This window comes from Bufo bufo, chromosome 1 (assembly GCF_905171765.1).
Source record: "Bufo bufo chromosome 1, aBufBuf1.1, whole genome shotgun sequence".
In the NCBI taxonomy this organism is placed as follows: domain Eukaryota; kingdom Metazoa; phylum Chordata; class Amphibia; order Anura; family Bufonidae; genus Bufo; species Bufo bufo.
Window position 1 is genome coordinate 406,393,877 of NC_053389.1, and position 16,457 is coordinate 406,410,333.

Consider the following 16,457-nt stretch of genomic DNA (forward strand, 5'->3'; position numbering starts at 1 on the left):
GTGTTAGTCTGTGTGTTTATTGGATTTGACCCAAAGGTGCCCAGGAGGCCAATCCATGCCCTCATTTTTTATTGGCAAATTGTTTGAAGCCCTATATAACCTATCAGTTACACACTGTTTATTTTATTAACTGTCCTTCATAACATTGATGTCCACAGCACCCTGCCCCCTTAACTGTGACCTCCACTGTGCCCCGCCCTTCTTAACAGTAACCTGCACAGCACTTCACCCCTTAAACAGTGACGTCCCATTAACAGTGACCTCCACCGCACCACGCCTCCTGAAGTGACCTCCACAGCACCAGAACCCCTTAACAGTGACAACAACAGCACCATGTGCCCTTAACAGTGACCAACACAGCACCCCGCCTCCTTAACAGGGACCAACACAGTGCCTTGCGCCCTTAACAGTGTCCTCCACAGCACCACGCCCCCTTAACAGTGAACTCAACAGGACAACCCTCCCTTAATAGTGACCTACACAGCACCCCGCCCACTCAACAGTGACCTACACAGTACCTTGCTCCCTTAACAGTGACCTCCACAGCACCACGCCCCCTTAACAGTGACCTCCACAGCACCCCGCCCCCTTAACAGGGACCTTCACAGGACAAAGCCCCCTTAACAGTGACCTACACAGTGCCCTGCCCCCTTAAAAAGGGACCTACACAGTGCTTTGTCCCACCCTTAATGACTCCCACTGCATCAAGACCCTTAACAGTGACCTATAACAGTGAAAACAAATGGCTGAGCTGTTATGGAAACCTGGTGTAATACTGTATGTCAGTATGTTAAAGAACCTGCGAGCCCCTATTGACAGATACATTTATTGGTAATATCTCAGAAAAGTAACATCCTAGAGACCTTTACTAAAACCTTCCCAGACAACCGATGTACCTATGTGCCAAAATGTCCATTGGTTCAGGTGTCTGGATGCCTATAGAGGACAGACATTTATTTTTATAATATAGACCTGTCATGGTGAAACCAGTATGGCTGCCGTTTACTGAAGATCAGATTACATCATCCCATTCTAGCCTATGGAGAGGGAAGGAAGGAGGAGTGAGCAGGTCGGTACTTCTCTGTAATGTCCTCCATAACTCTGGTGATGCTGCTGAGTATATGTGAGAAAATCAGGAAGCAGATTCTCCTCTCTTTCTGTGTGCTATGAATGGGAGCTAGTCTCCGGCCACCAGATTTAGGAGAACAGCAAACTAAAAAAAAAAAATCTATAAAAAAATAAAATAAATCGAGCATACAGAGGAGAAAAAAAAAAGCTAATACAAGTGATACAATGGCCAAAAAAATAGATTTTTGTACTTAGCGTAAAATCCTTTTCTCGTTGGATGCATTGGGGGACACAGCACCATGGGTATATGCCCAGCTGCCACTAGAAAGAAAAAAAGTGTTGGCTTCACCCAGGTGGGCTATACCCTCTGCACAGGCACTAGACTAACCAGTTGGTAGTAAAGCAGTAGAAGCACCAAAAACCAGAACAACGAGAGAAGCCAACATGTCCCAAATCAGAGAGAGGACCATCAAAGAATCCCGGGAAAACCTGAACTAAGAACGAAACAACGAGGGTGGGATCTGTGTCCCCCAATGCATCCAAAGAGAAAAGGATTTTGTCGTGAATGGCATTGGGGGGACACAGCACCAAGGGACGTCCCAAAGCAGTCCCCGAGGGAGGGAAGAAACAGCCATGCGGAGCACCCAACGCACAACCGCTTGCAAAACCTTGCGACCCAGACTGGCATCAGCAGAGGCCAGGGAATGGATGTGATAAAACTTTGAAAACGTGTGAACGGAGGCCCAGGTGGCGGCCTTGCACACCTCAGAAGCCGAGGCCTGAAGCCGGACCGCCCAAGAAGCCCTGACCGCCCTAGTGGAGTGAGCGGTCAATCGAAAAGGAGGAACACGACCCTTCGCCACATAGGATTCCTTGACAGCCGACCAAATCCAGCGGGAGATGGTGGCTTTGGAGGATTGTAAACCCTTAAGGGGGCCCTTGGGAACCACAAAGAGGGAGTCAGAACGACGGAAGTACTCCGTCAACTGAATATATAGCCGAAGCGCCCAAACAACATCCAGGCGGTGGAGGGACCGCTCTCTGGGATGAGAGGGGTTGGGGCAGAAAGAGGGCAGAACTATCTCCTCGTTAATGTGGAATGAAGAAACCACCTTGGGAAGAAAAGAGGGAACTGGTCGTTAAACTACCTTGTCCTTGTGAAACACCAAAAAGGGGATCGACGGGGGCGTGGCCTGGTCGGGCATGTGAGCGGACGTGCCTGAGGGGAGCTCCTGACCTGCCGCCGGCTATCCTGAGGAATCCTGTCTCTGCAGCAAGCACAGCTGCTTTAACTCTTACTGGGGGGCTCAGCAGAGTGTGCGGGCCGTGTACAGAGCGCCATGACTCGTACCGCCAGAAAGGAGAGGGAGCTGAAGGAGGCCGGCATGTCCACGCCGGTCAAGCAAGATGGCGCCGCATCGGAGGTTGATATGCCCGCTCAGCCACAAGCCTACCTCCATCTGAGACGCCTGCATCGTCCACAGATACATCAGGGGAGACAGATGAGAGGCTGAATGCCTCAGAATGGCCGACACTGGGACAAAATCGCAAGCAGTTACACTTACAAGCAGAGGAGATTGCTGGAGCTGCAGCCTCTGATCCAACAGCTCCACCTAGTGGCCTTGCATCGCTATGTCCTCAGCCTACACAGTTGGGACAGCCTGATGAACTTACTGGTGAGCCTACTTTTAAAGATATATTCAAGGCAGTCCAGCAAAGCAATAACTCACTTGCTCTTCTCACCGCTAACATGGGAAGTTTGCAAGAAAGTGTCTCCTTTCTCCGCCAAGACCTTAAAAAAGTCACGGATAGGATGACTGAGGTTGAAGCCAGAGTGAGCACAGTGGAGGATCAAATGCCTCCTGTTAAAAGAGATCTGGGCAAGGTTATTCACAATATAACCCTGTTGATGTCAAAAGTGGACGACCTAGAGAATGGTTCAAGAAGGAACAATCTCCGGTTGGTGGGGGTCCCCGAGAAAGCTGAAGGTCCTGATCCAGTATCCTTTTTTGAAGATTGGATTACAATTAAATTTGGCAAGGACTTGTTGTCCAGGATGTTTGCTATTGAAAGGGCGCACAGAGTGCCGTTTCGCGCTCCGCCACCAGGGGCCCCACCGCGTCCAGTTCTAATGAAGCTGCTACACTTTAGGGACAGGGACACTATCCTTAAAAAAGCCCCACTGCTAGGGCTTATAATGGCCCCACTGCTAGGATACGGGCGAATGGGGGAACGTCGGATTCGTTCAGTCTGGGTAGAGGGACTCGTCAGGGGTGCCCATTGTCTCCCCTTCTGTTCGCTATCGCGATTGAGCCGCTTGCCTGCGTATTGCGCTCATCTGACAAGATTGTGGGATTTCCCTGCGGGACTTGGGAGGAGAGGGTGTCCCTTTACGCTGATGACATGTTAATATATTTGGGCAATGTGGAACAGTCATTAGGTCCTGTCATGGCACTTATACGGGAGTTTGGGGATAGGTCTGGTCTCCGTATCAATTGGGACAAATCTACTCTCCTACCGATGGATGAATCTGCTGTAACTCTTCTCCCGAATTCTTGTCCATTGCAGATTGTGCATCAGGTCAAATATCTGGGGATAGTGGTTACAGCACATCCTAACAGTTATATTAAACTGAATGTTGAGCCGTTATTAATCGCAATGTTGGATAAAATCAAGGCATGGTGCAAGCTACCGCTATCTGAAATTGGGAGGAGTAACCTTCTTAAAATGATTCTCATGCCCAAACTCATGTATATATTACATAATTCCCCGGTATGGATTCCTCGCAGAATATTCATAAGGATTGATAGGTTGTTTAGAGATTTGATTTGGCGCCATAAAAAAGCACGGATTGGGCTGGACACTCTGCAGAGGGGAAAAGAGGAGGGAGGTCTAGCAGTACCGAATGCATGGTTGTATTACATCTCGGCCCAGCTGCAACAGTTGAGGGGATGGGGGACAACTCCTGGAGATGTTGCCTCGGCCAGATTGGTGGCACATATTATTGGGCACAGTTCTCCGGTGGCTCTATTGGAAAATAGCGGAATTATAGGTAAGCTGTCGGGGCACCCCACACTTTTTATGATGTATAAGGTTTGGCAAAAAAGCCGAGCGCTGTTATCAGTACAGGGGTTTACACAGTTTTCTCCTATCTGGAGGAATCCGCACCTTCCTGAAATATTCCAGTTAAATGGCTTTTCACCCTGGGAGCGCAAAGGAGTGAGATATCTATGTCAACTTCAGAGTGCTGCTGTTTTCAAGTCCTTTGAACAGCTGAGAAATGAATTTGGTCTCCCGCATTCGGCCTTCTATCAATTTTTACAACTTCGTCATGCCTTTCAGACACAGGCTAAATCTGTGTCGTTGAAATGCACTGTGGTCCAGTTGTTTCAGCAACTCCTCACAAACAGCTCCTTGAGCGGTCTGATATCCTCTATCTATAGGAACTTGTATGTGAAGTCATTGAAGCAAGGGGTCTTAGCAGTCAAATCTAAATGGGAAAGGGAGGTCGGGCCGATCTCAGAAGAGCAGTGGAAATCGCTTTTGGCGCTCACTCCACAATTGTCAGTTTGCGAGGGGCAGCGTATGTCCCAGTTGTTTTTAATACACCGGGTGTATAGGACGCCAGAGTTTTTATGTCGGATAGGTGTTCGGGAAGGCGCGGATTGTCCTAGATGTGGCAGGAGTCCTGCATCCTTGTTACACATGTTCTGGGATTGTGCGGAGCTCAGGAACTTTTGGTCCGCGGTTTTAGCCCTAATAAAAGACGCATATAATATTGCAGTCCCGCCTGGTCCGAGAACGTGTGTGGTCGGGATATTAGACATCAAAAATCGGCATCATCGTTTGGGAGTACAGCGTCTACTATTTCAAGCTAGGAAACTCATAGCTAGATTTTGGCTTAGACCTCAATCTCCGACTAGGGGAGAATTCCTCAATAGAATGTCAGAGATATTACGCTTAGAGAAAAGTGTGTATGTTAAAAGAAACTGTGCTGGGAAGTATGACAAAATATGGGATAACTGGGAGAAATGCAGGCTACAGTGTCCGGTTTAGCCTTTCCTCGAAGTTGGACTACGGGGTAGGAAGAGGCGCAGTATTGGTTTGGGTAGGCTCTCTATCTCCTCTATCCTAATTTACTCTGGATGTATGCTGTATGCTGTATGAAGGTGTGTAGTACTATGCAGGTCGGGTGTGCAGAGGTCTGATACACAGACAGGAGGTGTACACCAATGGATGTGCCTTTGACATGTTAAAAAGATGTCCAATCTTGGAGTTTGGACCCGCTCCATCGCTTGGGTAGGGGGGGGGGGGTACTGGGCTTTAGTTGGGTAGGGAGGGTGGGTTTCCTGTTGATAAATTATTGAATGGGAAATGTGGTTCTGTACCAGATATACTTTGTAACCAGAATACGTGATTTTATGTGCTTCTTGTATCATGGTTTATGTTACTTGTGATACTTATGTAAGTAACTATCTGTCCGATCGTGTAATGCTATGGTATTTTTGTCATCTACTGTTGCATATATGCTATACAGACTGTCTTCCTTTGTTTTGTTATGATTTTTTGAAAAACCAAATAAAAATTATCTGATTTAAAAAAAAAAAGGGGATCGACAAGAGAGCGCCGCCAACTCTGAGACACTGCGAATGGAGGTAATCCACCAGAAAGGCAACTTTAAAGGAGACGAAAGAAACTGACAAAACTGAGATCTGACCCTTGAAAGAGGCCAGACGAAGACCTTTCTCAAAGCCAGCCTGAAGAAAAGCCAGGTTCCTAGGGACGGAAAAAAGGAGGTGGTGTCTGAAAACAGCCGAACTATTAAAATATGAATGCATCCCATCCCCAAGTATTAAAAAAACATACTGCCCTACAGAATAAAGGTAACCTGCACTATTCACCATACCACCCCATTAATAATTTTGTTTCTAGCTACCAAATACATTGTATAGAACATTAAACAGTGCCCTTAGAACAACTTATTCTGCCCAAAAAAAAAACAGCTCCTAATATGCTCAATTAACAGAAAATAAAAAAGTTATGGCTTTTTGAAGGCACAGAGTAAAAAATAAATAAAATATTTAAGAGAGGAAGGGTTAATAGTTGTGTAAAGGTTCGGTCAGAAGAAAACAGCTCTGATCTCTAAAAAGAATTTTGGAAGTATTTAGAATATCTGAACTTAAATCATAGTTATACTTTCCTGATTCAGACCACGATCAATCCCCTATACATCCGAAACCAACACAAATACTAGACAGTGGCCCTAAACCACTCTAAACCTACAGGGGTATAAAAGGGATCTGTCCAAAATGTGTAAAAGTACAACAGTAACAAGAAGAAAAGTAATACTGATTAACATACATCATCGATCATCATCTTCTGGATGGTCTTTTTGACATCTTGTACCTTCTTGCCTTCATACCCAGGAACTAGCATTACCTAGGGGAGCATAGGAAAGACAGGAGATCAGATACGCTGGCCACAAATGTTAAGGACCAGCACCCAACCCATTGCTACTGTGATATCTCTTCATGAAAAACATATATGGAGATATCATGATCAGATATTGGTATGGACGCACATGTAAATTATCAGCAGAGTTGTGTAAACCCTAGCATGGTCGTCTTAAAAGCTATATACACCTTTGGGAGCATTTTTTTTATTATTGCATTGTACTCATTTTGAGATAAAAATTATTTTTCCAATTGGTCTTTATTAAGAATTTTAAGAATCCCCTTTCTCTGTACAGTGCTGAGTTTCTCTAGTAGCAGCATCTCTGTTCCGTCATGCAGCTCAGCTGACGGCTCCTTATCTCTGACCTCCTAAACACTCATTAGAGCTCAGTTCTGATCTTACTGATATGAATGTGGCTTAAATAAGTGTTTATGACCTTTCAGTAATTTAGAAATAAGGTTTTTTAGATGACCAGCACAAAGTGAAGGTAGGATTCACACAGCTAGACAAACAGTTAACCCTTTGTGACAGAATGGCTTAATATTTTTAATAAAGACCAATTTAAACAATGACTGACAGCTAACAATGATTTTTAACCCTTCTATCTCAGAAACAGCTAAACATTTTTAATAAAGACCAATGGAAAAAAAGTTTTTAAGCCCAAAATGAGTATAATGCAATCATAAAAAAATGGCCCCGAAGGTGTCCATTGCCTTTTAGCCACTAAAGAATCAGCAGCTATTCTGTCCACTCACAGTGCAGAGGAACTGCAACACATGTCCGTTCACTTGAATGAAGCTGTATGGCAGTTCCCTGCAGAAGGGGTATACCACCCCTTAACTCGTACTAGTGTCAAGAGTCCCCGAAGGGGCTATGACTTCACATAACATGCCCTTTTGATGATGACAATAACTGCTATGTCTAGGGTCGCTGTACTCAAGTATTTTAAGAATTATTCAGTTCATAAATCTAAATGAATAGGAACATGTACTGTATTTCTGAATCCTTATCAATCTACAAATGTACCCCCTCCAATGTAATGTGTACATACTCCCTCATAGAATCCTTTTAAATACACTTTTTCTTTTGCTTCTGCTAACTTTTCCCGGTCATTTTGGCTCTGAATTTTCAGCTCATCACAGACCAAGGGAGCAGAGAGACTTCCATAGCCAGGGATGTCAATGATGGGTACCTTAAAGGAAAAATGATAAAGATGAGAAGTGAAAGGTCACATCCTGCAAGGAACTGTCCAAATTGCATTGCTAGTGTGCAGCACACCAATCCAATGGAAGTGAAAAGGACACTCTTTTGGTCTCTGTCAGGAAAATGTGGGCTAATGTCTAAATTCACTATGCACACGGCTCACAAAACGCAATGTGAACAAACATTTGGTTATGATTGTCAACCGCCCAACCTGTTTTCTGCACCTAGACAAGTCTACTAGCATACAGAATGTAATATACTGTAATGAAACATGACGTATACTTACAGGCTCAAACGGCAAAACCATCTCATCTCTAATCCCATACTTGGTTCGCAGAGCCTGCAGAGGGCAAAAAGATACCCTTATGAAATAAACAAAACCAGTTCACCATTATAAAGGAACATACAAAACGACTAACCACAGAAAGGAATTCCAGCACAACCATCATGCAATGGAATCACTGATCACAAGGTCTAGAAAACTCACCATATGTTACGTGGACGGATAAGGTTTGGCTTGTGCCACCTGTCTATGTGATATGTGTAGCGCCAGTGATATCTGAAGCACTGTTTAGGTAGTCACTTAATGGGGGTTTCTGAGAGTAGAACATTGATGACTTTTCCTCAGGATAGATCATCAATATCGAATCGGATGGAATACAAATCCCAGTACCCCTGCCGATCAGCTGTTTGAAGAGGCAGCGGTGCTCCGGTGAGCACCGTAGCCTCTTACTAGGCCAGTGGTGTCATATCCATTGGTCACATTGTCAAGTGAATGGGACTGAGCTGCAATACCAAGCACGACCACTATACAAGGCAGGGTGCTGTGTATGGTAAGATGCGAGGACGACACAGTGCTCACTGGAGCACCGCAGCCTCCTAAAACAGTTAATCAGTGGCGGTACCAAGTGCCAGACCCCCACCGATCCGATACTGATGACCTATCCTATCGAACTCTCAGAAAACAAGACACAGCGTTACAAAGGAAAGGCTTCAATTCAGGTTTAGTGATTTTGCCGTGTTAAATCCATAGGGACAGGTTACATAACTGATGTTTAGTGACCTGGAGGTCATGTGTACATTGATGAGGTACTGTATCTGATCATATAAGGGTAGTGCTTACTGGTTTTTTCTTCAGGTCTCGTAATGCTGCAATGTCATCTGGAGAATCAGAAGGGACGCTGGTAACCACCCCAGTGCCTATGGTATAAAACAAGAACAAAGTGACATAGGTGGCATGAAAATATCTGTACCAAAATGAATCGGGGCAGTCATTCAACCGTACCTTTTTCCTCCTTAATGGTGAGCATTGGGAGGGCATATATTACTTTGTAGGAAGTCAATGGTGCAGACAACGCAGCTCCGAGAAGGTCCTAAAATGTCAAAGATGAAAAATTATTTGCAGAACGTATACAATCTCGATTTTATGAACAGAACATTAACAGCTTGTGGGCTGGACAAATGCATCGTGAAGGAACTAATGAGATTTCCTTATGATAACTTGCAGCCTATATCCATTTCATTCAGGCCGAATGCACACGGCCGTGTTCCGCAGTATGCCGGGCTGGATTCCTGTTCAGAGCAGGAGCGCACGGCGTCATTGGTTGCTATGACGCCGTGCGCTTCATGCCGCAGCTGCACTACAGTAAAACACTCGTATAGTGTATTACTGTAGTGCAGAGGCGGCATGAAGCGCACAGCAGCATAGCAACCAATGACGCCGTGCGCTCCTGCTCTCAACAGGAATGCAGCCCGGCATACCACGGACCGCTCTCGGCCGCGGAACACGTCCGTGTGCATTTGGCCTTACAGGGAGAACATCGGCCCAGCTCTTCCTAAAGCGGCTATGACATACATTTCACATTTGGATAATAAAGAAGACATTTATCAAGCTTGCTGCAGACATACAGAGCTGCCTAGGTAAACTGTACCTCTACTGGATGGCTAAAGGGCATATTCACACAGTGGTTCTTTATGCATGTTTCAGCTCATTTTCTGTCCCATATATAAAAAAGTTAACCTCTTAAGGAAATAGGGCGTACAGGTACGCCCTTGTGCCCTGGTACTTAAGGACACAGGGCGTACATGTACGCCCTGTGTATTTTCGATCACTGCCGTGCGGCTGGCAGTGATCGGAACCCGGTGCCTGCTCAAATCATTGAGCAGGCACCTAGGCTAAATGCGCGGGGGGGTCCCGTGACCCCCCCATGTCGGCGATCGCGGCAAACCGCAGGTCAATTCAGACCTGCGGTTTGCTGCGATTTCTGAAGTTTCTGGTCCCCGCGGTCCCTGACCGCGGGGATCAGAAACTTTATATGCCTAAAAAAAAAGTTTTATTCACCCCCCCCTGCACCCCCGAATGATTTTTATGGTGGCGGGAGGTGCAGGGGGAGGGTTGCGGGCGGTGTGGCAGGCGGGATCGCGATCCCCCGCCCGCCTCCCCTTGTATAATCGTTGGTGTCTAGTGGGGATACCAGGGTGCCAGCACATTGCTGGCACCCTGGTATAAACGGCTGACATCTGCGATGCGATGTCAGCCGTTTAACCCTTTCCATACAGCGGTCCGTACGGACCGCTGTATGGAAAAGGTTAACAGCGCAGGGAGCTCCCTCCCTCTCCCATCGGGGGGCTGCTGTGCCTTTGCAGCCCCCCGATGGGGAGGGAGAGAGCCCCCAGAGAGCCCCCCGAGAGATCCCCTCCTTACCCTTCCCCGTCTGCGAAGTTCTGAGCAGTACTGAGCAGACGGGGAAGGTTCCCATGGCAACAGGACGCCTCTCAGGCGTCCTGCTGTCCATGGTGCTGAACAGATCTGTGCTGAAAGGCATAGATCTGTTCAGTGTAAGTAAAATACAGTACAGAACAATATATATTGTACTGTACTGTATTATACAGACATCAGACCCACTGGATCTTCAAGAACCAAGTGGGTCTGGGTCAAAAAAAAGTGAATAAAAGTGAAAAAAATGTAAAAATCAAAAAACACATTTATCACTGATAAAAAATGAAAAAAATAAAATTCCCTACACATGTTTGGTATCGCCGCGTCCGTAACGACCTGATCTATAAAACTGTCATGTTACTTTACCTGAACGGTGAACACCATAAAAATAAAAAATAAAAAACTATGATGAAATTGAAATTTTGCCCACCTTACTTCCCAAAAAAGGTAATAAAAGTGATCAAAAAAGTCGCATGTACGCCAAAATTGTATCAATCAAACCGTCATCTCATCCCGCAAAAATCATACCCTACCCAAGATAATCGCCCAAAAACTGAAAAAACTATGGCTCTTAGACTATGGAAACACTAAAACATGATTTTTTTTGTTTCAAAAATGAAATCATTGTGTAAAACTTACATAAATAAAAAAAAAGTATACATATTAGGTATCGCCGCGTCCGTATCGCCCGGCTCTATAAAAATATCACATGATCTAACCCCTCAGATGACCACCGTAAAAAAATAAAAATAAAAACGGTGTAAAAAAAGCCATTTTTTGTCATCTTACGTCACAAAAAGTGTAATAGCAAGCAATCAAAAAGTCATATGCACCCCAAAATAGATGCCAATCAAACCGTCATCTCATCCCGCAAAAAATGAGACCCTACTTAAGATAATCGCCCAAAAACTGAAAAAACTATGGCTCTTAGACTATGGAGACACTAAAACATTTTTTTGGTTTTAAAAATGAAATCATTGTGTAAAACTTACATAAATAAAAAAAATTGTATACATATTAGGTATCGCCGCGTCCGTGACAACCTGCTCTATAAAATTACCACATGATCTAACCTGTCAGATGAATGTTGTAAATAACAAAAAAAAACGGTGCCAAAAAAGCTATTTCTTGTTACCTTGCCGCACAAAAAGTGTAATATAGAGCAACCAAAAATCATATGTACCCTAAACTAGTACCAACAAAACTGCCACCCTATCCCGTAGTTTCTAAAATGGGGTCACTTTTTTGGAGTTTCTACTCTAGGGGTGCATCAGGGGGGCTTCAAATGGGACATGGTGTCAAAAAAACCAGTCCAGCAAAATATGCCTTCCAAAAACCATATGGTGTTCCTTTCCTTCTGCGCCCTGCCGTGTGCCCGTACAGCGGTTTACGACCACATATGGGGTGTTTCTGCAAACTACAGAATTAGGGCCATAAATAATGAGTTTTGTTTGGCTGTTAACCCTTGCTTTGTAACTGGAAAAAAAATATTAAAATGGAAAATCTGCCAAAAAAGTGAAATTTTGAAATTGTATCTCTATTTTCCATTAAATCTTGTGCAACACCTAAAGGGTTAACAAAGTTTGTAAAATCAGTTTTGAATACCTTGAGGGGTGTAGTTTCTTAGATGGGGTCACTTTTATGGAGTTTATAATCTAGGGGTGCATCAGGGGGGCTTCAAATGGGACATGGTGCCAAAAAAACAGTCCAGCAAAATCAGCCCTCCAAAAACCAAACGGCGCACCTTTCACTCTACGCCCCGATGTGTGCCCGTACAGTAGTTTACGGCCACATATGGGGTGTTTCTGTAAACAGCAGAGTCAGGGCAATAAAGATACAGTCTTGTTTGGCTGTTAACCCTTGCTTTGTTAGTGGAAAAAATGGGTTAAAATGGAAAATTAGGCAAAAAAATGAAATTCTCAAATTTCATCGCCATTTGCCAATAACTCTTGTGCAACACCTAAAGGGTTAACGACGTATGTAAAATCAGTTTTGAATACCTTGAGGGGTGTAGTTTCTTAGATGGGGTCACTTTTAGGGAGTTTCTCCTCTAGGGGTGCATCAGGGGGCTTCAAATGGGACATGGTGTAAATAAACCAGTCCATAAAAATCAGCCTTCCAAAAACCATATGGCGCACCTTTCACTCTACGCCCCGCTGTGTGGCCGTACAGTAGTTTACGGCCACATATTGGGTGTTTCTGTAAATGGCAGAGTCAGGGCAATAAAGATACAGTCTTGTTTGGCTGTTAACCCTTGGTTTGTTAGTGGAAAAAATGGGTTAAAATGAAAAATTAGACAAAAAAATGAAATTCTCAAATTTCCTCCCTATTTGCCAATAACTCTTGTGCAACACCTAAAGGGTTAACAACGTATGCAAAATCAGTTTTGAATACCTTGAGGGGTGTAGTTTCTTAGATGGGGTCATTTTTGGGTGGTTTCTATAATGTAAGCCTCGCAAAGTGACTTGAGACCTGAACTGGTCCCTAGAAATTGAGTTTTTGTAAATTTCGGAAAAATTTCAAGATTTGCTTCTAAACTTCTAAGCCTTATAACATCCCCAAAAAATAAAATATCATTCCCAAAACAATTCAAACATGAAGTAGACATATGGGGAATGTAAAGTCATCACAATTTTTGGGGGTATTACTATGTATTACAGAAGTAGAGAAACTGATACTTTGAAATTTGCAAAAAATTTTCAAATTTTTGTTAAATTAGGTATTTTTTGGTGCAAAAAAAATTTTTTTTTTGACTCCATTTTACCAGTGTCATGAAGTACAATATGTGACGAAAAAACAATCTCAGAACGGCCTGGATAAGTCAAACCGTTTTAAAGTTATCAGCACTTAAAGGGACTCTGGTCAGATTTTCAAAAAATGGCCTGGTCCTAAGGTGTAAAAAGGCTGTGTCCTTAAGGGGTTAAATAAAAAGTCCCATTGGAAAGGGCTAATCCAGCAGAATCCGCAGCGGTGTATGCTGTAAACCGTGGCAGAAATCTTGAGGGTCAGCCTTGGATTTCTGCCGGGGGGTTCACAGCATACAGATTTTTCAAACCTGTATTTGCACTGTGTGAACAAACCCTGACAGTATAACCATCATCATGAGCTCCTGATCTCTTGAAACAGAAAATTTAAAGAATTTTGAACTTGGCTTAAAAATGAATGAAGAAAATTGTAAATCAGTATTAGAGAAAACTTTTTACAAAGGCTATAAAAGCAGAGTATTCCTTTAAACTGGAATTAAAGGACTTTAAAGTGAAGCAGTGAGGGAGGGGCTGGCCAAAGAACTCAACGGAGCTTGGGTGCAACAAGAGCAAAGGCAAATTCCTAATTTGCATAGTAAGAAAAAGTATCATAAACCAAGAACGTAGCCTGAGATCAACAGAAGAAAAACAGTGTTTTAATCAGCTAAACCACAGCTACAGCTGTGTTAAAAATAATAGCAGTCAGACATCACTAACCTGATCAATCACTGTTTTTGGTAGAAATGATATTTCTACATGGCAAATAATTTACTAGCAGGTGTAGTAGAGTAATAGAAACCCAACAGACATGACATACATGCTGCTGATTCTCTGTAGTTCAATCACTTATTGAAAGGGGCATGTTCAAAATAATAGCAGTGAGGAGTTCAATGAGTGAGGTCATTCATTCTTTGAAAAACAGGTGGCAATTATTGCCTTCATTTAAGGAAGGAAGACAGCAAATGTTGTACATGCTGGTTACAGTGCATTTCTCTATTTTTTTTTTTAACAGTCTAATATTCACTTTTCTTCCGTTTTTTTAGAGGAACAACACAAATTTGATATATTTTTCTTCATGTTTTGATTGGGAATAGAATGTGTAGTGTTCCCAGTGCATTTCTGTGTATGGAAATAGAAGCTATTAAAAGGATTTTGAAATTTCCTCACTTTTTTATGTCTCTATGCAAACAGTCTGTTAGGGAGGTCGCTGGTGACAGATTCCCGTCCCATGGCAACGACTTATCCCCTATAGACTATGTGGCTGCCAGAAATAGCCAAAGCGCTCTAGCAGTCCCACAGAGTTAAATGGAGTGGTGGATATGCATGCGTGTCTGCTGCCCCATTCAAATGGAGAGAATGGACTCCCATTCGAGTGATCAGCAGAGGGGCCCCGGCAATCTGATCACCCTCCCCCTCCAATCAGACACTTACCCCCTATCCTGTTGATAGGGAATAAGCTGTTGTCATTGGGACTATTCTCAGTACAGGCCATCAATGTTTCAGTCCTGCAAAGCCACTATATTTTACTTTTTGCATTCCAGTAGTGACATGTTATTCCCTTTCAACAGGGTAGTGAATAACTACTAGATCGGTGGGGGTCTTATCACTAGGACCCCCACTCATCAGAAGAACAGGGACCCTATACAGCTCAGAGCCCCCCAAAATAAACAGAGCAGCAGGTTGTCCATGTGCACTGCCACTGTAGTAATCTGTAAGGGAGTTCCGGAAATGGATGGGTGCCATACAGATGAATGAAGCATCAGTGCACATGCCTGACCTGCCGCTGCGTTTATTTCAGGGGGCTTTGAAGTGTACAGGTTTCCATTCTTGTGATCGGTAGGCGTTCCAGCAGTAGGACCTCCACCGATCTAACACTTAGCCCCTATCTTCAGGATAGAGGATAACTTGTCACTTCCGGAATACCCCTTAGTTATAAGTTGAAGTGAACCTGTCAGGTGATTTACCGTATGCTGCTCTAGAGAAAAATGGGTGGCATCAGTTAGTTAAGAATTCTGTGCTCATAGCATATCCATATCTGAGCTGCCAATGGATAGTGTATGTGAGTAACATATGGAAAAAGCTAACCTCTCCCATGAGCTCCTTGACAACTGGTACAACACCATTGTCTTTTGTAAAACCTTGGTATGCCATGTTCCTGGCCGCTCTTTGAGTGGAGACAAAAATATCACCATTGGCTGTCTCAAATGCGATGTAAGGCATGTCAGGTCGAAGCCAGCAGTTGGTCTGTCCAAACATGGTTTCTGGGCGCAAAGTGGCAGCTACCAGGAAAATATTTCGTCCTTTCAGACCACTGGAAATTAATATGAACAGGAAGAAAACATTATTGGCATACGCGGTTGGAGATATTCCACAGGAGGGCACTAAATAACTGCAGATTATTTCCACAGCACGAGAGTCATGAAGAATCCACAACCTTTCCAACATATAGTTCAATGTAAGCTGCAATGAATGCAATGTAATATCTATCACTGTCTAATTGCATCTTCCATCACAACTTTGCCATATAATAACAGTCTTAATGTTGAAACAATTATTAACAGATATCAGGAGTCTAGTATAACGGTATTTTGGTGCTGCTTCTTTTAGCTTCACCATCCGTTTTCTCTGACATACTGCTTGTGGAGCTAGAAGTTCAGAGCTCAGTTGGCATTCCATATGAAGCATGCTCGCTCGCTCTCTCTACACTTAATGCACTACCCTATGTGTCTCCTTTGTAATTTTTTTCATTATCAAGGCTGTCATTTCATGGAGAAAATTTAAGTAGGCCATTTCCCCAATTATATATAAAATGTTGTGTAAATAAAACAGAAAACTGCACAGTACAAAGTTGCTTTATTTTGTACCTCAATTTAGCTGGATATGGTTCCAGAACCTTCATTTTGACGAGTGTGTATTCTTGTGGTCCTACACCCTAAAACAAAACAGTACAGAAATAGAAAATATGTATGTTACACACCCTAAGCAAAATGTAGAAACAGATATAACAGTATTTGTGTATGTGAGCAAACAAAATTAATGTGAACTAGTCACCTGTTAGATCACTTCAAGAAATACTGATAGAAAAATTAACCAAAAATCCTAACCTCTCCAGTCTGTCTATCATGATCCATGCATGGCTGACCATCTCGTGGAGAATAGATGGTGTACCTGAGGGGAAAAAAGTAAAAATTATTAGTAGAATCCTATCAATGTGAACATATATAAGATAATTTAGGGCACACAGAAATCAACCACCATAAATAGGCTGG

At 43.5% G+C, this 16,457-nt stretch overlaps 1 protein-coding gene across 2 annotated transcripts in view; it reads right to left on the minus strand.

Moving 5' to 3' along the window:
- LARS1 (leucyl-tRNA synthetase 1) overlaps positions 1-16,457 on the minus strand; it is a 63,015-nt gene that overhangs the window by 34,220 nt on the left and 12,338 nt on the right. For both annotated transcript variants that reach the window (XM_040406153.1, XM_040406144.1), the window contains exons 8-15: positions 16,293-16,356; positions 16,053-16,120; positions 15,274-15,499; positions 9,011-9,098; positions 8,849-8,925; positions 8,012-8,065; positions 7,574-7,714; positions 6,430-6,507 (exon numbers count right to left, since the gene is read on the minus strand). In XM_040406153.1, the coding sequence (XP_040262087.1) occupies positions 6,430-6,507; positions 7,574-7,714; positions 8,012-8,065; positions 8,849-8,925; positions 9,011-9,098; positions 15,274-15,499; positions 16,053-16,120; positions 16,293-16,356 (796 nt within the window). The remainder of the gene's footprint in view (positions 1-6,429; positions 6,508-7,573; positions 7,715-8,011; positions 8,066-8,848; positions 8,926-9,010; positions 9,099-15,273; positions 15,500-16,052; positions 16,121-16,292; positions 16,357-16,457) is intronic.